The sequence below is a fragment of the Balaenoptera acutorostrata genome, chromosome 2 (genome assembly GCF_949987535.1).
Source record: "Balaenoptera acutorostrata chromosome 2, mBalAcu1.1, whole genome shotgun sequence".
Lineage (NCBI taxonomy): Eukaryota > Metazoa > Chordata > Mammalia > Artiodactyla > Balaenopteridae > Balaenoptera > Balaenoptera acutorostrata.
Window position 1 is genome coordinate 142,185,391 of NC_080065.1, and position 22,752 is coordinate 142,208,142.

Here is a 22,752-nt window from a genome sequence, read left to right on the forward strand (position 1 = left end):
CCAAAAAACAAGAAAAAAACTCTAAACTGGTTAAACTCTTTGCTGGGAGATCCAGAATCCTCATGCAAGGAGTAACTCAGTAAAATCAGACAGTTCAACTGATTTTGTTCATTCATTATTTGGAAAAGTTCAAAGAGAAATCAAACTATGATTTATACCATCTCATGTAAATAAAACCCCAAATTCATTAAAAAGAAAAACCCAAAAACTCAATAAAATTAAGACTAGGATTAGTAAATTTCTGTAAGAAGTTCTCACCCATTTGGCCATGCTTCCACTGACAACACAAAGGCTACAGAGAGCCATGATATATAACCTTAGTACATTGTTTACTTCAAATGGGACTGTTCAATCTATTTAAGTAAAAAGCGGGGTATAGTCTTAAGAGGGGAACTCATGCTAACATTTAAAAAAAGAAACAAAACTATCACTATGCTTCAAAGTATAATTATAACAAGTTTAAGATTTAATGCATAAAAAAGATTTAATGCAGTTAATAATATAAAAATTAATAGGTTAATTAATAGACTGAAATATTTAAGAGAACGGATTTTGTATTTTACTGGCTGTGTGACCTTGCTTAACCTTCTCTGTGCCTTTTTATTTTTACTTTATTTAAAGGAGAGCTTTTATTTATTTATGTGGCCACGCCGTGAGGCATGCGGGTTCTTAGTTCCCCAACCAGGGACCGAACCCATCCCCTGCAGTGGAAGCACGGAGTCTTACCCACTGGACTGCCAGGGAAGTCCCCTGTGCCATACTTTTTAAAAAACCTAAGTTGTGAAGATTGAATAACTTAATATATAGTAAGTGCCATTTGAGGTTTATTGTTGCTTTGGATTAATTGTGAAAAGACAGAGGAGAGGCAAAGCATCACACTTTCTTTCATTTAGGTATGCCATATAAAAGTATAAGTCAAGCTTCTATAAATTCTGCATACATAATACTAGCTATTGGGAACACAATAAATATAAAGGCAAGTGATACTTGAAAAAAAATTTTTTTAACTAGGCTATACTAAGTAAACAAACCTTGCTTTAAGAAAAGGACAAACAGATAAATATGAATTAATGGAAGTTGAGAAAAGCAACGGTGAAGAAAGAGCTACATATAAACTGTCATCTGAAAGCCAACAGTATGTAGTTCCAAGTTAATTAACACCATTTCTTTGCACTACGTGTTCACTTACATCTTGGAAATACATTTTGTCTAGCCTAAAAGGTAACCAACCACTGTGATACTGTGTCTCATTATGCTAAATATCAAGAGAACAATAACATTAAGTCTTTAAAATTATATCTTCTATTACCATTTTGTAATGTAAGCACCCTTAAAACAGAAAATAATTCACTTAGAAACCCCAAGTTCTACCAACAGTTTAATATAAGAACTGGGCTGATATTCACTACTTCCGGGTTTTGCTAAAACACGTCTTTGATCTTCTTTACAAAAAAGATTGAATTAAGAGTTTTACAATTAGTTCTATGTATTAAACAATTTAAACTAATTTAAGGAAGACTGCTGGATAAAGGTAAACTTTATGCTGATTTTCTATCTGCTTGATCTAGAAAACAGAATAAGAATGGAAACTGGGGCAAAATGTGTTGCCCCATCTGAAAACTTTATCTGAGATGATTAATCATGGGAGGAAGAGATTTCTAGTGAGGCATATATTGTTCAGCAATCATTAATCATTGTTGCAACAGTTTCAGCCCCTTGCGTAATGGTGATCAGGTTCTGTTAATCACATAAGATGAAGAAATGTATCACTTAGCAACATTAACATATTTGAATTATTTGCACAGTAGGCAACTTCATATACATAAAAACTTTGAGAATTACACAGGCAGTCTGTAAAATTAGGGCAATGTTTATTTTCCACTTTGATTTGCCTAAAGCAAGGTATTAACCCTTACAAGGCATAACCACACTTCTAAAATGAAGCAGTTCATTACTCTACAATCCTGGTTTCTGGGAAGTACTTGGAATTTACACAAGCGGTCCAAATAACCCAAATCACATTAAAACCTATGCGTCACTAACCTAAACCAGACAGTACTAAATATAAATTTTAATCCAATTAATGGGGATAGATAACTCTACTTGAAATGAATAATAAAACTAATTCAGTTAAATATTTCCTCCTTGCCTCACCTCATGTTTATGATTTTTATAGCTAAATTTTTTATATTATCTCTCAAACTTCAGACTGACCAGATTTTATGGAAAAAAACATTAGAACCAACCCCTTTACAACCTAAAAGACACTTAATAATGAACTCAGACCCTATTCTACACGTCTCTACAGACGTTACTCTATCCTTATAAAGAACCAAGACAAGTAGCAGTAGCATTATTCCCAATTTTAGAAAGGTGGAGGCTGAGGCTTTCATAAAGTTAAATAGCTACCAAAGTATATGGCAGAGGTAGTAAGATAAAAGTATTAATAATAAGGGGGAAAAATACAAGCCCTTCACCTCAATCCATTATGTTTAAGCCTATATTCTGCTTGGATGTTAGCTTTTTTTTTGCCATTTTAAAAAAATTGAGGGTGTAACTGACACATAACATTATATTAGTTTCAGGTGGACAACATCATGATTTGATCTTTACAAATATTGTGAAATGATCACAACAAATCTAGAGTATTTTAAAATTTCTAATTTAACATGGAATGAGGAAGTTTTTTTTTGCCTGAGGTTCAACCGCTCACATTTAAGGATATGCCAAAATGAAGTTCAGTTATTTTTCATAGAAATTCTCTTAAGATATCTAAATTATAAAGAAATGAATTTTGGTAAGATGGTCTGCCCAACTCCAATGTCCCCGAATTTCATTCAAGAAAATCATATAAGCTAAACATAAACCATAATATTCTTGCTGCTAAAATGAGATTTATACTTATTCACACTCCCTACCCACCTACTCCCCGCACACCCCCCTCAAAAAAAATAAAACAAGAGTCACTTATGAGTGAGGGCAATTTTATTTAGGTGTACCTGAGTAGTCTGCAACCAGATTAATTCGTCTGGCACATTTAGGATACTGGCCCAATAAAGTACCTTTGTGAATTGGGAATTATAAACACTGCTACAAGTAGAAAATGGCCAAAAGAAGCAGATGGGGGTGGGGTGGTGAAGAGTTGTTTTGTTTTGGTAACATTTCCACTGCCCCTAGATTTCTGGCCAATCAAATCATATCGTACCTTGGGAAGGGAAATTGCTTGATGCAGCGGCTGAGCCAAAGTCAGCAAAGCCTCCAAATAAATCAGCTGATCCTCCTAGAAATTAAGTATGAGGAAAAAAACTGTCAGAACCACAGCACAATTGATAGCACTTTTAGGAAGCCATTTTAGCACTGCACTCAAAAAATACCCAATACTAGAGCCCCAAGACCCATCATAACAGCTAGTTAGTTGATCCAGCTTTTTACGTCACCATGTTCCCTTTAAGCTACCACAGGACAGACTCTCTTACAGTATCCCTCAGTTCTATAACTAGTAATATAATAGATACTACAACTGTGGTTACAGTCACCCCTTACTTACATTTCACGAACATAACGTAGGCATGCAGTTTATCTGGCCAATTATGCTCTTTATAAGAATCTTCAATGGATGCTAAAACCTGGGTAAAATGTTGCTGGGTAATCAAATCATCATCCCACAGATTACTTACAAATAAAAAGGGATTAAGCTACTTTTACAGTGCAGAAATCAGATGGATACCACCTTAAACAAGTGCTCAAACTTAATGTCACTAATAATCGGACAAAATAGCACTCATGGGTCTTCTAATATAAAGGGACTAAAAAAGAGATCATCACTCAAATTCTTCCCAAAAATATTTAACCTGACTCCAATCATGAAGAATGAATCAGACAAATACAAACTGAGGGACATTCTGTAAAACAGCTCTCAAGACTCTTCAGAAAATGTCATCATAAAAGACAAAGACTGGGACCACTCCAGATTAAAGAAGCCTAAAGAAACATGACAAGTAAATGAAATGGGTGATCCCTGACTGGACTCTGGATATTTAAGTAAGTGCTATACTGAAATGATGTAATTGAGACACTAGGGAAATGTGAATATGGTCTATTATACAACAATACTGTTTTAATGTTAAATTCCCCAAGTATGATAATTATATTATGATTGTGAAGGAGAATGTCCTTGTTTTAAGGAGATATACGCTGAAGTATTTTAGGGGCAAAATGTCATGATGTTTGCAATTCTCTCTCAAACGGTGCACAATAAATAAACAAAACCAAAAAAGAACTAGAGAGAGACAAAGAAAATGTGACCAATTTTCTGCAGTTTGACTTTTTTTTAAATAAAAGGGAAAAAAAAACCCCCAAAAACCCTTGAAGTTGATCTGCATAGAAATCAGTGTTAATAGCTATAGGAAGAAAAATGAATGCAATGATTTAGGTGGACTATTTTTTCCTATTGTTTACTTGCAATTATTTGCAAAATACTTTCATTTTTAATCCTTGGGAAAAAACCCAGTAGCTTTTTGCTACTTCCAGACTGGTGTTTTTAAAGGGGTGAGATTCAAATCATAAGGCTGCAGATCAATCTGCATGCATAACATCACATTCTCATAAAAATTTTCATCTGTAAACACTAAATAGGTAAGAATATTTACTTTTATCTATAATTTGAACAGTAACATTATGTTAAATTTTATATTCCACTTCTCCTCAATTCAGTTATCAATGAAACAGCAATAGTCAAAGGATCTAAAACCTTAAATAGTTGTCCTTATTTTTGTCCTTAAAGATTTCACCTCTTAAGAGTCACAACCTTAGAAATTTAGAGCGGCAGTTCAATTATAGTGCTTTTAGTGTTATGTGAACATTATATAGGTTACATCACAGCTGCTTAGCCTGCAGTGCTTAGAAACTAGCCAGGTGGGACTGGAACATCTGGGCTGCACTCAAATACCACCAGGGACAGCTTCCAACATCTGGTGCCATTTCTGAATTGTCTTATCGCTGCAAGACATTCTGTCCCATCTGCTACACTCAACTGGGTTAATTAAACTAGAACCATCTCCCCTTCTTAATAAATAGCCAGCAGTAATAAAAGGAACAAATCAGTTTCTGACACAGGTGAACTTGGTATTTCTTTTTAACGCACATTTACTGCAGTCAACTATCAGCAGGCCTAACAAATTCCTTATTCCTTCACCTCATTACAGATGCACATATTCACATATATACTCACTCACCGTGAACTAACTTCCACCAAGGCCAAGGTTCTCTACTCCTAGCAACAACTACAGCTCATATGTCTGCTTTTGCTTTATCCAAAGGAAAATATCACAGTGATTTTTCTCTTCTTTAAAGGTACATATGTCATAATAAATGTGACGATAGGTACAAAAGATCAATGAGCTATATTTTTAAACTATATAAACAAGCACATATATATTAATAAAATCTAGCGGGGAAATCAATGGTGTGAACAGTTGCTGCTTAATATTCATAAGTGTGTCTTCTGTAATACTCCATGTTAAAAATATTGATCAAAGAATACTGTTAGGTAACAGAATCATAGTTAATCTTTTATTATAACACTAAGGGATTTGAAAATAGGAGATTATTTTCATTTTCTTCATCCAAGCAGTGAATAAACATCAATATGTAATTTATTATGCCAAATAAGTTCGGAATTTTCAAATCTTATCCAGTCTGGGCTACAAAGAAAATTCATGCTGTGGAGTATAGCACTGAATACTGTGAATCACATCTTCAAACTGGGTGACATATTTTATTTTTGTCATATCCTGAATTTAATATTTCAAATAATTATCTATTTAGTTATTCTATTGCTCTACCTTCTAACACCTAAGCTAAAATTATACTATGTTCATAACTTGTCTATAGCAAATATTATTATTCTCTCCATCCACACTACAGGGAGTTTAATTTCAAACATGACTAATTTAAGAACACTGGAGGTAAAAGAGTGGAAACACACACATAAGTATTTTACAAATAGAAGCCACCTTTCCTTGAAAAGGATTTAACTTTTCTCCATCTTCTGAAGTGCCACAGATTATACTTCTAGTGTGTTTTACATAATGTGATCCTCAACTTTGGAAACTATCTCAGAAATTAAAAATCTCTTATTTCATTTAGGAAAAGCTTCTCCCTCCTAGGAGGGACTATCCACATCTATATGCATGATGTTATGCATACCAATGCCTTACATTTAACAGACATTTTCTATACTTAAGCATTTTTCCCAGATAACTTCTATCTAAGGGAATTTAAATAAGAGTCTACCAAAAATTGCTGCATGTGGAAGACTGCTAAATTTCACAATAAGAGCTATCCTTCAAGATTCCCACATGAGAGGTGTCATTATAAATGAACCATTTCCATCTGCCTTTTCAGGGAAGCAAGGAGGTTATTTACAATCACCAGCTGGGAACATGTATTTTCCAAAGCAACACTGTGAACAGGAAAAATATAGCTGAACTAGACAGTGCTTTAACTATAAATGGAAATTTTCTTTAACGAAGAATTTAATCTAGATTACACTATGAAAACTTTTGCATGAGGAATTCTAATAAATACAAAATTAAAAGAAATGACAAAATGCAAAAAATTGTAAATATATGATGAAAACCTAATATAAATAAGTTTTTTAAAAAATCGATAAGGATAAACAACCCCAATTTAAAAAAAAAGGACAAAGGACATGAATAGACAAGTTACAACTAGCAATATAAAAGCATGAAAAGTTTCAAAGTCAGTCATCGAACACATGCAAAATAGAATGAAATATTATTTTCTCCTTACCAAAATGGAAAATTTTGAAAGATGCTACTTCACTACTTTATAACAGAGAGAAGTTTGGAAACAAATCAAAACCTAATGTCCAAAAAATAAGAGGCTGACTGGTGCAGTAACTTACAGCATATTTACACAATGTTAAGATTATAAAGCAATTAAAAGGTCTGTAAAATACCAACTATAATAAGGAAATGGTCATGAGATTTTAGATGAAAAAGAGTTTACAAAAAAATATAATAACAATAAAATCTTTATCTAGAAGCCTGAAAAAGATTTTCAACATAATAAATGCTTAATTTACAATGCTTGGTGTCAGTTTATTTATCTTTTGTAAAAATAAAATACAGTGTGTGGGCTTCCCTGGTGGCGCAGTGGTTGAGAATCTGCCTGCTAATGCAGGAGACACGGGTTCGAGCCCTGGTCTGGGAAGATCCCACATGCCACGGAGCAGCTGGGCCCGTGAGCCACAGCTGCTGAGCCTGCGCGTCTGGAGCCTGTGCCCCGCAACGGGAGGGGCCGCGATAGTGAAAGGCCCGCGCACCGCGATGAAGAGCGGTCCCCGCACCGCGATGAAGAGTGGCCCCCACTTGCCGCAACTAGAGAAAGCCCTTGCACGAACCGAAGACCCAGCACAGCCAAAAATAAATAAATAAATAAAAACCTAAAAGTTAAAGATTTAATCTGATCACCTTTCATTCTTTAAAAAAAAAAAATAAATAAAATAAAATAAAATAAAATACAGTGTGTGAGTTGTGGAAAAAAAAAAATAAATGCTTAACTATATTGACTGATTATATAGAAAATGTTCAAAGAAAGACTATTCACCAAAATTATTAATAGTTAACTTTACGCACCTAAGTTACAGTGAAGTACTTTTTTTCCATAAAATTTCTAAAATGAGCACGCACTACTTTTAATGAGTTAAAACAGAATATGGTAAAACATTTTATTCTTAGTAAACTTAGGTTAAACTAGAGACGACGCCCATGAAAATTCTAATATATAAGTTGGGTTGTAATAACCAGTAACTTGGCTATAACAAGGTGGCTCACATCCATGTAAATATCCTCAACTAACTTTAGTGATAACGGAGTACAGGGCAACAGGTTCAAATGTAAATGTAATGAACATTTTGGATTTGATACACGTTAATCTTAAAAAATATTTTTTAACAACCAAAAAAATCAAAAGATATTGCAAGCCTTGTAAAGTCTTTATATTTTCTCTTCAACCTCATTCATTGTACTAGAAACAACTTATGTAGTAGTATGTTAATCAAGACCTAAATTCCTTAATTACAAAAGGGACAAAGGAGACAACGAAAACTTTGAAGACGAGATATACTAAAAATGAAATGGAATGGTTCTTGGCATTATATTTGTAACTGGCTTATTTTCTAAATACATTATTATTCATTTAAAAAATGTTTACTTAGAAACATACTATATATAAATGTCACCAAAGTATCATTTGAGTACAGATTATAAAAGAACATCACCAGAGTGGGACATTTATCATCACAGTCTCAAGAAAATCTTGATGAATGGGTTTCACATGTGTATTTTTAAACTTGGTTGATATTCCACTATGATTTTACCACATATACTTCTGAAGATGCTAACAAAAAGGATGAAATAACACATAAAAAAAGAAAATCTGAGCATTTTCTCCAAGGAGACATTTATCTGGTGAACGGTACAGAAGCTGTATCTGCTTAGGTTTACAGTTCATGTCCATATTACTTGCATGACAGCAGTATTATAAATATAGGCACATATGGTAAATGACACCCAAATGGCATACCAAATAGCAATGCTAATATGGTAGATTCTTAGACTTTCTTACATGTAGGTGCTAAAGATTTAACATCCAATTTTTTTCTCCACTGCTGAATTCAATTTAAAATATATTATTACTAAAATATTTAAATAGAAATTCATGGTAATGAAATTCATCTTACTGATTGGAGGGGGTTCTACACAAACTGGTTAAACAAACTGTTTCAAATAGGAGAGAACTTTAAAAAATAATTATGGGGACTTCCCTGCTGGCGCAGTGGTTAAGAATTCTCCTGCCGATGCAGGGGACCACAGGTTCGAGCCCTGGTCCGGGATGACCCCACATGCCGCGGAGCAACTAAGCCCGCGGAGCAACTAAGCCCACGTGCCACAACTACTGAGCCCGCATGTCTAGAGCCCGTGTGCTCCGCAACAAGAGAAGCCACCGCAACGAGAAGCCCGCACACCTCAACAAAGGGCAGGCCCCGCTCGCGGCAACAAGAGAAAGCCCGCACGCAGCAACGAAGACCCAACGCAGCCACAAAAAAAAAAAAAAATTATTAAAAAAAAAAGAGTGACCGTAATAATAAACAGTGAACAATTTAAAAAAAAATTATGATGTCAACCCACTTTCAGTTGGTTTTTAGAAAATATCAAGATAAAAAAATTAAGGCAAGAAATATTCCAGATTTCATTCAGACTTTGTCTCAATTACTGTATTAATATTAATTGCTACTTCTATTTAATTAGCCAATCTACTGCTTGCACTGGAGAAGAAAAACCACTCAAAGGTTTCTTGCCAAGCAAAGGAAGCATGCTGGTATTTAATAATTCTCTCTGTTCAAAGCAATCTTGCTAACACCGAGGAAAAAAGTTAGATTCACTCATCTGACCTTCCTAGTTAATTCTTCTCTGATTGCTCCATTAAAAATTTTCACAGATGCATGAAAGGGGCTCTTTAATATTTCATACCAGGAAATCCAAAATAGTTGATATTCTGTGACACTAAATCTGTATTATATGACTACGTGCTAACTACCAGTTAATACTACTATTAAAATCTTCAACATACAAAAAGACAGCACATAAATTGTTAAACAACTAATGTAGTTGTTTGCAAACTTGGGCATGACAGTTCAATAGAGTTTAAGGAATAATTTTACGAACAGTTACATTTACAGAAAAAAGGGAGTGGGAATTGAAGAATCTCAGAAATTGGATTGAACCAGACACCCTAGTAAGTTCACACCTAGTCTAAGAATTAATTTTATGATAGTAGGCAAGGAGAGGGAGAAAATAATAGACTTTAAATTAATCATATGTACTAAACTATCAGTGAGAAGTAATTTTCATCATAAACACTAATGTAAATTTTAAAACAATTCAGTTTTGAAAAATTATTACACAACTAGAAACAACAGATTTACTTTGACATTATTTCTATGCCAATCTCGTCAGTTACATTTTAATGTGAAATGAACTTTAAACATAAGTTTTATTTCTTAAGCTGTTTTGACTTGCAGTACAGTTTATTACGACTCCATAATCATCAAATGCAACCTAAAATAATCAATTTTCTTGAAAACAATTTATAGGGAATTACTCAAAAAAAAATCTAGCACGTATTGGACATCAAACTGAAGAAATCGTTAATCTTCTCTGTGAGAAAATCTTGGTAAATGGACTATGCTTTTGCTCCAGCCCTCTTTAAAATATGTCACACTTTCACAGAATGCCCCTTTCCTCCAAAGCACTCTGTATGTTTGTAACTAGGTAACTATTTGTGACTCTTTGATTAATGATTACTTCCTCCACTTGACCTTCCCACGAGGGCAAGAACTGTTTTACTAAGCATTATACCGCAAGCACCCAGGCCAGTGTCTGGTTCGATAAATGTTTAGTGAATAAATGAATGAAAAGTTTAAATGAACTCTAGGCGTGGGTAGTTTGACAGCCAGAATTAAGATTTATGGAAAGACAGTGAAATGGGCAGAGCAGTACATTTCGCTTACAGAAAAAGCAAAGCGACCCCAAATACTCAGTGCTAAAGAAATTGAGAGAGATCACTGAATTATCAGTCAAATATTTAAGCGCTCACCTTCCTTATTTTAGGCAATTAAACACTTCCTCCCAAATAATGCTCAAAGTGAATTAATTTCACATTAAAAATAAATCTAATGCAAAAAAATTTTTTTTTAAATTTTCATTCCATCTTTTATTTGCCATTAAAAAAAATTACTCTGAAACCAAGAATTCTATCGATCAAAAGAAAAAGCCAATGTGGAAGCTTACCTGTTGATTGGCTGGTGCCATCAAACAGATCAACAAGGTCACCAGATGACTTGCTGCTGGGCACTGAAGTCTGAAAACACACACAGAACTAATAAGCTCAGAAAACATATTTCTACTATTTTTTTTAAAAATCTGCTCTACTTATCTGTAATTCCCAACTGAGACACAAATACCTGTAATTATCTTAATAAAGGTAGATTTCCTTTTCTGAAAAAAGAGAAGTGACCTTGACTCCTTATGGAGAGATAGTATTTTTAAAGTATTCTATTCCTAGCATTGTAAAAGTCCCTAACATCCACACTCCTCTTTTCCTTAACTCACTTCTTTTCGGAGATCAGACAAGATTAGGCATGTCCACTGTTCCTGGGTTACTTTCTCATTTCTTACTGCATTTCACTCTGAAAAAACATACCTTCCAGATCCCACTCAAATCTTAACACAGAATCACCTGAGAAGCATTAAAGAAATATATATGCCCAGCTCCATCACAACATACTGAATCATAATTGCCCAGGTTGGGATCTTGGTCTGTACAGTCTTACAAAGCTCCTTTAGTAATTCCAATGCATAAGAAGGTCTGAGATCTACTGGATTGGAGGCCAACATCCTACCTAGCTCTAAAATTTTATGATTCTGTGAACTTTAGCAACACTGTTTGTATACCATACAGGTCAGTATAATTCCATGTTGGTCTGATATACCTTGACATCTGTTTTATATTTAGTTCCCAAACTGTGGGGCTGGAGTTGTTATATAATTTTTCTCTTATACATAGTTCTAAGCACCCTAATGCATAGGTCCTGTATGTTCAATACATACATGTTAAATTAGAACAGAAGTGCTAGGCAATAGGAAAACACTGTAAATTCCTAGGCATGTTAATTTGAGCTTTGAAGATTAAAACACTATATACTGTGGTTCAAAAAGGCCTTGAGGTTGAAAGAGATCTGAAGCAGCTGAGTAACTTGACGAGAACTTCACAGAGTTCTATGCATTTTTTTGGTAATAAAAACAAAGTCAGGGGCTTCCCTGGTGGCGCAGTGGTTGAGAATCTGCCTGCCAATGCAGGGGACACGGGTTCGAGCCCTGGTCTGGGAAGATCCCACATGCCGCGGAGCAACTCAGCCCGTGAGCCACAATTACTGAGCCTGCGCGTCTGGAGCCTGTGCTCCGCAACAAGAGAGGCTGCGACAGTGAAAGGACCGCGCACCGCGATGAGGAGTGGCCCCCGCTTGCCACAACTAGAGAAAGCCCTCGCACAGAAACGAAAGACCCAACACAGCCATAAATAGATAAATAAAAAAATTAAAAAAAAAAAAAAAAAGAAGAAATGCCACAATGAAAATACTTGTATATACATTTAAAAAAAAAAAACAAAGTCAAAAAGCTTACACTATAAATTTAAAATATTTATGGCAGTGACATACATTCAGGCTGTACTACAAATTGATATTTAAAATCCTTTTAAGATATAAAAGTCTCAGTTTACTGTTAAAAAGAATTATATAGGTTGGATGACTTTCCCCATGCAACCATAAATGAACTCTCCATATAACAGCCATCATGTATTATTTGGGTTTTAATTATGACTATCTACCAGATCTTAAGACAGTCATCAGTAAGCTAACTGTATCCACAGCAGGAGAAAACTAAGACCACAAGGAAATAACACATCCATTTCCCCTTTTTAACTACAACTAGTTGAGTTATAATTTTGAGGTTTTTGTCAAAACTAAAAAGAGCACAATATGGGTGAAATTATACACCAGAAGATATGTGGGAAAACTTGACACAGTTCTTGACACTAAGTAGGACTAGCTTTATTTTTAGAGTCACCTGCAATTTGCAAGATACATTAGAAAACTATTTTCCCTAGCTTTCAGCTACATTTGATGCAAAGATACAAGCTGGGTGAATACTAGTTGGGGGAGAGTAACAGAACAACTATTGAGGCTTTCGGGGCAAACCTCCTCTCTCTTAGGCAAATTTCTGTCCAAAAGACTAGCTTGCAGCCAGGTATCTAGCAGGTGGATTTCATTTCTGTGGTGAATAAAAAGTGAAGACAGTACAAGAATTAGTGCTGCTACTGATCAATACTGACCACAGGGCAAATAAACCTCCTTTTCACAGGAACGATCTCTGTATTAAACAAGACCAATTCCGCTATATAACTACTTGTCATATATACAAGTGGTCATTTCTTACAACTTCCAAACACTACCATGTTTTCCTTAGTGAATCTCACACTTGGTACCAGTGGTGGTGTCTAGAAGGAAACAGATGCACTACATTCTGATTCACAACCTTTCCCAAATGAACCAAGAGTGTTATTACTATTTTCATAGAAAGTGCATAGATAATCATTCAGCAATTGGACAGGTTTCTTCCTCCAAAGAGATTTCTTATTATTAATGACTGAGTAATACATGCCAGATGATCTAATAATTAATATGATTACCTAGAAATGCCTGAGCCTACTAATGCAGTAATTCTAAAAGTAATTTATAAGAATAAAACTGTGTATAATGTGTAAACTCGTGCCATTCCCACCTTAACTGAAGACTGAGGTGTATGAGCTGAAGCATTCTGATCTGGACTTGCTTTGTCCCCCGTGTAGTGTGCTGCTGCTCCAAGATCAATGGTTTTGGAAGGATTTGCTGTGCGCTTGTGTCTTGTGGTGGTGGTCTCTGTGGCCTGTGTGATATGGATATGTTTTGTCGTCACAGTCTCCTCTTCATCTTTGAATTCACCTTTGGGAGATCTGCCTCTTCTTGCTTTCTTTTCCTCATCACTGTCACTAAAAGATATTAAAAATGAAGGAAAATAATAAGACTAGGGATTACTTTAAAATGGAGCCCTCAGTGATTTGAGCTAAAGAATTTCAAATGCAGTAACTCCAAATTCCATACTTTGACTATTTGACAGGGATCAAGAGAATGTTATCTAAGCTACCTGAATAATCATATGTATGCACTGGGGAGCAGAAGTGGGAACCCATCAAATTCCCCAGGTAAGTCTAAAATACTGCTACAAAAAAGTATTTACATAAATGTGTACAAATAAAAAAGCCTGAAATAATTCAAGTGCTCATTTATTATAGATTTAAAGCTTAATTAAAAAATAAAATAGCAGGGTTATTATCATATCAGAATCAACTGATTAGAGCCTAGGAGCTCAAATAGCTGCATTTGATAACCATTTTCTTGAAATGGACTGTGTGCAACAACTACAGTTCCATTTATATAACAAGATTCTGTCACTGACTCATATACTAATGTAAATATATAATAAAATACTATAATTTCAATGGATATCTTTTAAATATTATCCTATCTGCATTCAAATGATTAAACTCTCATCTGTAAATGCAGAAAAATGAGGTAACACACACTTTACAAGAACTGTGCTCTATTTTACTATATAGAATCACGAGATCAAACTTTTACAAAACTAAGAAAATTGCTTTACAGAAAATTTAAATATATTTAAAATATTTTAAAAGAATTCCTTTTCAGGCACATTCAAAGATTTTTTCTTCTTCTTAACATGCAAAAGGAAAAAAATACAGAATGAGTAAAAGAACTGTGTTTTTCATATGCCCCAAATTAAAAATGTCAGTACTAGTGTGCTCTCCAGTAATGACGCATTGGGTTTTTTTTTCTGGTGCAAGTAGGACAGAGAGAGAAATTGCCTGAAATACGTTCCATTACTTACTATTTCTTAATTTCAGAGTAGGTGGTTTAAATTATAAATATTCTGAAGTAAAATACTTAAAATTCTCCTTAAAACTATGACTATTATTACTGATGCAATTTAACTCGGACTAATCTAAAGCAATTTCTACTGAAATATAAATCAATTTGGAACCTGTACAAATCAAGAATCAAGAAGAATGGCTTCCCACACTGAGCAAAGGGGTTAAATGTATTTTTATCTATAAACATTTTAGGGAATCTGCAAGTTCTGATCAAGTGTTCAAAACCCCTTTGTCACTTACTAATTTCTCAGCAACAAATGACCTAAAAATTCCCACCATCAGTCCTATATCTAAGACTGAAATTTCTTACCTTTCTGATGTCCAATTTGATTACAGTGCAAGATAATTTCTTTACAAGGTGAGAATGTAAACTTGAGTAGCACACAATGAAATGAAAGCTTCATATATGATCAATGTTCAAGAATTCCTGAATCTAATAATGAGCTAATAAGTCTAAAATTCTGATAACATGCCAGATAGGTCCCATGCAACTTTGTCTAAAAATCTATTCTTCTCTCACAAATACTCCAAGATGTAAGTCCCTGGTTTGCTCTTTAGTTACTAAAACAAATAACATACACTACATTTTCACTCTTTTAAACCTGAATATATAAAAGATTTAGGAACGCTAGCAGACCCTGTCTTAGAGGCAAATGTAGAAAAGAAAAAATCAAGGGAGAAACAGGAAAAAAAAAAAAGAATAGGAAGACAAAGCAAGGAAGGAAAAATTGAGGGTGGAGGGCAAAGAAGAGAAAGTAACAAAACAAGAAGGTACATAGTTAGATTTCTAACCAGCCTACCTACCTGATTCCCATACTTCTTCAGGAAATAGCAACAGAATATGTGGCCACTATGTTTTAAGTCAAACCAAAAGTGTGAACACAAAGGCCACAAGAACATTAAAGAGGGAAAAACAGCACAGAGTATTTGAGGTAGGCATCGTTTTCCAAAGTTTAGTTATTTATTATTGCCATACGCATACACTTTCAGTATAAAAGAGCTAGAAATATAGTTGTAAAATATATTCAAAGTATTAAAAATAAATTCTGGTTCTTCAAAGATCATATTCCAGAAACAGACAGGAATTCCACAGATTTAATAAATATGGAAACATACTGAGAAGACACTAAAATATTTTAGAATCTGAATAGTTTCAAAACTATTATTTTTATTTCTTTTTAATGACCCCTAAATCTGAACTGTTAAGATTTTTTTATAAGAGAAAAAGAGATGATACTTAGTTACAAGAACTCACTTGAAGTTTTGGTTGCATCTCTGTGTTACTTTAGGCAAGTTCCACACAGCCTGATTGGGCTTCAGTTCTTACTCCCAAAAAATAATGGTAAAATCCTTGCTCTAGACTATCCAATAGAGATACAGTGAGGCACAAATGACAAATATCTTATAAAACTTGCTTTGCAAATTAAGTGCTACATATACTGCCCTTATAACTGGCAGAAAAACTAGTTAATAGTTATATTGGTAGGTAAGAAAAAGTGAATGCTAAAAGGTTCCTAGTACTGTTCTATGTAAAACTAAATACAAATACCCCAACATTAGAAAATGTAATCTATGAAAATATAGGTCACACTCGAAAACATTTTAGTCCAAATATCCATCTGGATTTTTTTTTTCTGGTATAAACTGGCACAGAATCTTAATGAAATGTCACAGGAAGAATTTTCAAACCCCTAACTTTTGTTTAAATCTAATAAAATAATAAACTTCATTATCCCTCAGCAATACCTTAGATCCCTGGATCATCAGATGCCCAATTGCAAAATAAGCTGTCAAAGTTCTTACTGGGAAAAAAAATTCCAATAAATGGCCTGAATAAAAACATACAGGAAATGTGATCAATTTTAGAAATAAATGGACACAGACAAGGAAAGTATGTCAATACTAAATGCAAATAATGTCTGACATAGCATCTTATAAACAGCTGCACTGTATATATGATGTGTATGTGTGTAAATACACACACACACTATATATATGTATAAATCAGCAGCAAATATACTAAAACTGGAACAATACAGCGAAAATTCGCATGACCTGGGAATTCCCTGGCGGTCCAGTGGTTAGGACTTGGCACTTTCACTGCCATGGTCTCGGTTCAATCCCGCGTCAGGAACTAGATTAGCCTGCCCCCACGCAAATTCATGAATTGTTCCATATTTTTGCACAAGGCATTTTTAGGGGAGTGAAACTACTCTGTATGGTTCTGTAACGGTGGATACTATGCATTTGTCAACTGTACAACACAGTAAACCCTAATGCAAACTGAAGAGTTTAGTTAATAATATTGGTTATCAATTGTTAATAAATGTACCACACTAATGCAAGATGTTAATAACAGGAGAAACTGTGTGTGTGTGCATGTATTTTTGCACTCAGAGAGGTCGGGTTATGTAGCAACTCCCTGTACTTTATGCACAATTTTTCTGTGAAGCTAAAATTGCTCTAAAAAATAAAATCTATTAAAGAAACAAACAAATAAAGCTGAATTTCAGATAATGCCAACACCCAAAACAAATAAACAAAAAAACCCAAGACCCAGCTGTGTCAATTCAGTACCCTTTCCAAGAGACCCAGGAGACAAAGTGTTAATACCTGCATCTTTCTGGAGAGTCTTCTCTATCTTTCCTCCGGAACTTGCTGATGGTGTCGTCAATTGTGCTTCCAATTTTATCACTCAGTTCACCTAATTTATCACTGAATGGAAAAGCACTCTTGTTTTTATCCCAGTCCTCATCCCATTTTGATTTAGGCTCAGGATCATATCTTTCACCTATATAAAGCATTAAAAAGAGAAGCAACTCTAAGGACATTAAACTCAAAAGGTGTCTATAGTCCTTATTTCTGAAGCTTTTCCTCATAATAAAACAGTTTTCAAAGGAAAACAGAAAGCTCCCACAGTGCTGAATCAACACAATTACAGCAAGGCACAGCATGTAGTGCCAGTCATTAAGTGGCAGGAATGCAGATTCAAAAGCTTTTGTTTATGAAAACTAACACAACCTTAATGCACAGCACAGCATATCAGGAAGTTCTTAAGGGCTGCTGAAAGGAGTAGAGGAAAACACAAAAACCAACACAAGCTATATAAGCAAAAGAGAAATGGAAATCTTTTGTTTTCACAAAAGTCACTTAATGTATTATATTTCATTCCCATTTCTTAATGGTTTTTCAATTATTAGAAAAGCATTGGAAAGCAACAATCTCTTACAAAACACAAACTATAGGAAACACTACTCTGAATGCTACATATCCCAATATACTGTAAAGACTCATAACTGTCATTCTTTACCATCAAACTAGAAAAATAAATGTACTTCATGGCATGGGAAAGCACCCTTCAATTATTTTAAAAAGAAAAGAATATTCTAACTACCAAAAACTATACAGACTAGAATCATGAAATATGCTCAAGCAGTTCAGAACAGTGATGATCTATTCAAACACCAAGTCCAAACATTATGCTGGGACTGGCAAAACCTAGGGAGCCTCTGTGTGAATTTGATAATGAAGATAGTAGATCACTGGCAGTGAAAAAAAGCCCCAAAATGTCAAGATTTGTTTTAGTCCTTGACTTTGAGGGCCTAAAGAAGAGATAGGAATCACAGGCACTAAATGGAGCCTTTTACATTTCCATGTCCAAACTCAGCTTAAGAGCCAAGAGTACAAGGTGCAGAAAAATCACGTGTGGTTAAAAAGAAGACCGAAAACTAAGGCAGGGTGCAGAGAAAAAGGAAAGACCAACGGGAAACAGCAAAATAATCAAAAGGTAGATAACTGAGCTTTTGTTTAAACTTTGGTTAACAAGTTCTGATGGCATACATGCCCTCTGGAGATCAAACAAAACCATTTTGCTGAATTACTCAGTAAAACTGCAAAGCCACAATTTTCTGTGAGAGTTTGAGGATTTAAAAATACGTCTACTAAACCTGAAAGTGACCACCAACTTAAAGAGAACATAACAAAATGTTTTCTAGACAAAATTTAAGCCAGGATGGTATTATAAAAATGAATGGGGGCTTCCCTGGTGGCGCAGTGGTTAAGAATCTGCCTGCCAATGCAGGGGACACGGGTTCGAGCCCTGGTCTGGGAAGATCCCACATGCCGCGGAGCGACTAAGCCCGTGAGCCACAACTACTGAGCCTGCGCGTCTGGAGCCTGTGCTCTGCAACGGGAGAGGCCGCGACGGTAAGAGGCCCGCGCACCACGATGAAGAGTGGCCCCCGCTCTCCGCAAATGGAGAAAGCCCTCTCACAGAAACGAAGACCCAACACAGCCAAAAATAAATATAAATAAATAAATAAATTTATTTTAAAAAAAAAATAAAAATTAAAAATGAATGGCTCTCCAACAATGTATATGTACACTTCATAACAATGTGATGAACTAGACTTTGAATGGCTCTCCAACAATGTATATGTACACTTCAATAACAATGTGATGAACTAGACTTTGAAAAGACACAAATTTACAGGATAAATGAAAGCAGATGAAAACTAAATTAGCACGGTGGACATCATACTAAATGAGTGCCAGAGATACTGGATATTGGCAAAACATTATCTAACGTCAAAATAAAAAGCATGTAAAATAGTTAAAGTTGATTAAGTCTCTGAATAATATATATAACATTAAAAATAATTTATAAAAGAAGGCAATGCAGATACACAGGACATTCAACTCTATCTCTAATGCAGATGATGTAATTAGTTCACTCTAAGTCTAAAAACTTACTCAATTGTCTAAATTCATCTAATTATATGTTGTGCTGATTAAAAAAAGGACTACTAGCAAGTAGAATGAGGAAAGGAGTGGAGAACAGCTCTTCCTACTCAAAAACACATTAAACTGCTAAAGCTACTTTGAAAAATCTAAAGAATAAAATATTAACTTGGGTAAATAATTAAAAGACTTCTTAATCCCCTAAACAAATAAAAACTCCAAAACATATTTATGTGATTTATTTAAGAGAAACATTTTTGCCCAATTCAAGAACTGACTTAAATGTGATATGGGACATTAAAAAAAGGAATTTTTCTGCTGTTAGAAACATCAACCAATTAAGTGCAGTATTTTTAATTTGAGGGCAAGAAAGCAGAGGAGCAAAGGAGCGAAGACATTTTATAGATACTTGCAAGGTAAGAAATAGAAGATTTTTACACAGTTACAATGAAGGAGTTACAAGATCTCAGTATAATTCAAATATAAACAAACTTAGATATGGTTGGGGGGCAGTTAGAGAGCCCCAATATGCAGCTGCTAAGTATACGTGGCACTGGCCTGTCTGTGTATATACAAAATGACAAGGGACTGTCAGTGTTCACAGAAGACGGAACGAGTCCAAAGGAACATCCTGTGAAAGAGAGTTCTTATTTTCTGTATCTGTTTCAAGCACCTACCTAGTGATCTATTTTAGGAAAACCATATTATTACATTAAAAATAAACATGAGAGGGCTTCCCTGGTGGCGCAGTGGTTGAGAATCTGCCTGCCAATGCAGGGGACACGGGTTCAAGCCCTGGTCTGGGAAGATCCCATATGCCGCAGAGTGACTAGGCCCGTTAGCCACAATTGCTGAACCTGCGCGTCTGGAGCCTGTGCTCCGCAACAAGAGAGGCCGTGACAGTGAGAGGCCCGCGCACTGAGATGAAGAGTGGCCCCCACTTGCCGCAACTAGAGAAAGCCCTCGCACAGAAACGAAGACCCAAAACAGCCATAAATAAATAAATAAAATTTAAGATATAATTCACGAAATAAATAAATAAATAAAATAAACATGAGAGATGAATGTTCTAGCTGTTCTTAAATACATTAGGAACAATACAGTGATAGGCCTAGACAAAAAACTGATGGTATTGTCAGTTACCTTTTTCTACGTCAAATTAACGCAGTGCTTAATTAAGGAAAGAGACTGAGGATGGACTAACCTGTAGCTCTATTTTTGGCCAAAAATAGAACTAAACTGGTTTTGAACTAGGAGGATGAATCTCTTCATCAAACTTTTTTTTTAATGTTCTACATGGTAAGTTACAGAAATCCTTTTTTCTTCTTAGAATGGGAACCCCAAGAGGAAAGGGCATATATCTATTTTACTCTCTGTATGTCAACTCAAAGTTTGGTCATTCAATAATGCTTAATGGTTAAAATCATATTCTTGAACCACAAAAGTAAAAAATAGGAAGATTCCTAAGATCTACAGGAGCCAAAATGAGTATTACATATATCTCAGTATTGTATGTATTCAAAATAGCATTTTTGTCTTCTGTATTGCAGTGATTCTTAAAATACACCCAAGAAGCTAAACTGATGCTTAGGTGCCAGTCTGTCTTTGATACTCACTGTATCTGAATCCTCCAACACTGTCTGAGGAAACCCCAACATATTTGTCTTTGTTCTTCTTTGCTTTCTTTCGCTCTTCACGAAGCCTGTCATCATCCTGGGCAAATTCAACCAATTCTTTCACCTTCTGGCGAATATTTATACCTTGATCCTTGCCATGCTCATCTGTGAGGATGGTAAGGGAGAAACAAAACCTTAAGAATTCAGTTAATATGTATCAAACCCTTTAACACATACAAAAAAGACATGAAAATTTCAATACAAGAAACCAACTTCAATATTTTAAAATGAATAAAAAGAGGCAAATTGTGTTACTGAATTTTGTCATTCCCTCATCAAATCCTAAGTCTTGAGATGCAATTTTGCCTTATAAGAGAGTGCAAAGATGAACTAAAAAGGACCACAGATAACGGTTCTATGCAAAATCAATTAAAGATCCACTAAAAAGGATTACTAACAATAACCATACAAAATGGACTAATATCCAAAAATGTTATTTTCTTTTTCTATGGCATTTTAACAAAACAAAACAAAACGTACATTTTAATGACTGAAAAGCACCCAAACGCCTTCGTCTCCCCAATACAAGTTTGGAAACACTAATTACCAGGATTTAGTGTAGCTGAAAAACTGAATTTTTAAAGTGCTTTCAACTGGGGTATGCTACAAAATGAAATGTGGTTCATTCTGTATCCTCTTTCACATTCAAAACACACTCTGGCCTTGCTGCCTTTGCACAGTAAATATTATTTGGTGGGAGGAAAAAAAACCCCCAGCTTCAAACAGATGTGTGTGTTTTGGAGCTCTAACCTTTTCTTCCCATATGATTAAAGCTATTCCTTTATGGACACCACAGGGGACCAGTCTCCAGTGCATATTTTAATATAAACCCGAACACTCATGTTGTGTTGGTTCTGTTGTTATTAGCCAGTCTTTTCTGCAAGTTCTTGTCTTCACTAATTAATACTCTAGGGCCCCACGTCTTGGATTCTGCACTCGTCACACAACCAGCAACAGTCACATTCTAATTAGAGCGGAGAAGCTTCTAAGCTGGTTCAGGTGACTGACAACTCCAACTACTGTTTTAATTTGCTTATAAGGTTTTTCTATTGCTCACCTACAAAGTGGTAATTTTCCAGGGATCGCAAATCATAAATGTGTTCTCTGGCACTTGTAACAACACGCTCTGATCCATTCCTTATGAGGTAAGCTAGGAGCAGCAATGACTGTAAAAATACAAAGCACCAAATGAGATTTAATGAAATAAATTCTGGTAGAGCTCTGGTAAATGTCTAAAAAAACAAAAAATTCTAACATTAGCATATAAATAATCTTTGTGTGTGTATGTGTGTGTGGGGTTCTTTACCTTACATTAGACTTTAAAAGTACCGTTAAAAACTCATAGTATCAATTTAAAGTTCCTCTTATACCAAGCGTAGTAATTATAAACTGTCCACTGGATACATGTGTCAAAAGATTAAAAAAAAAACTTAGATGTTAAATATCTGAATGTATGATATAAATGAACACTAAGCTTTTAGAAAGCTGGTTCAGTTTTAGTGTTAGAAACATCAGTTTAAAGAGAACAATTATTTGGTAATTATATGACCTCACAGCATTTTTCCCGGATAAAATTTAATTTGGGAGGGTTATGATGTGGCTTTTGTTTAAAAAACTTGCTGCTTGTTTTGGAAAATATAGATATTTTCTGCTAAAAACGTGATTTATGCTGACACGTTAAAAAAAAAAAAGAATCAAAGGA

At 34.8% G+C, this 22,752-nt stretch overlaps 1 protein-coding gene across 5 annotated transcripts in view; it reads right to left on the reverse strand.

The window, feature by feature from the left end:
- CLINT1 (clathrin interactor 1) overlaps window positions 1-22,752 on the reverse strand; it is a 67,868-nt gene that overhangs the window by 5,210 nt on the left and 39,906 nt on the right. For 4 of the 5 annotated variants that reach the window (XM_007165533.2, XM_057541001.1, XM_057541002.1 and 1 more), the window contains 6 exons: window positions 22,108-22,216; window positions 20,991-21,155; window positions 17,248-17,425; window positions 13,428-13,674; window positions 10,878-10,947; window positions 3,206-3,280 (listed from right to left, as the gene is read on the reverse strand). In XM_007165533.2, the coding sequence (XP_007165595.1) occupies window positions 3,206-3,280; window positions 10,878-10,947; window positions 13,428-13,674; window positions 17,248-17,425; window positions 20,991-21,155; window positions 22,108-22,216 (844 nt within the window). The remainder of the gene's footprint in view (window positions 1-3,205; window positions 3,281-10,877; window positions 10,948-13,427; window positions 13,675-17,247; window positions 17,426-20,990; window positions 21,156-22,107; window positions 22,217-22,752) is intronic. The other variant, XM_028166012.2, reaches the window with a different exon arrangement.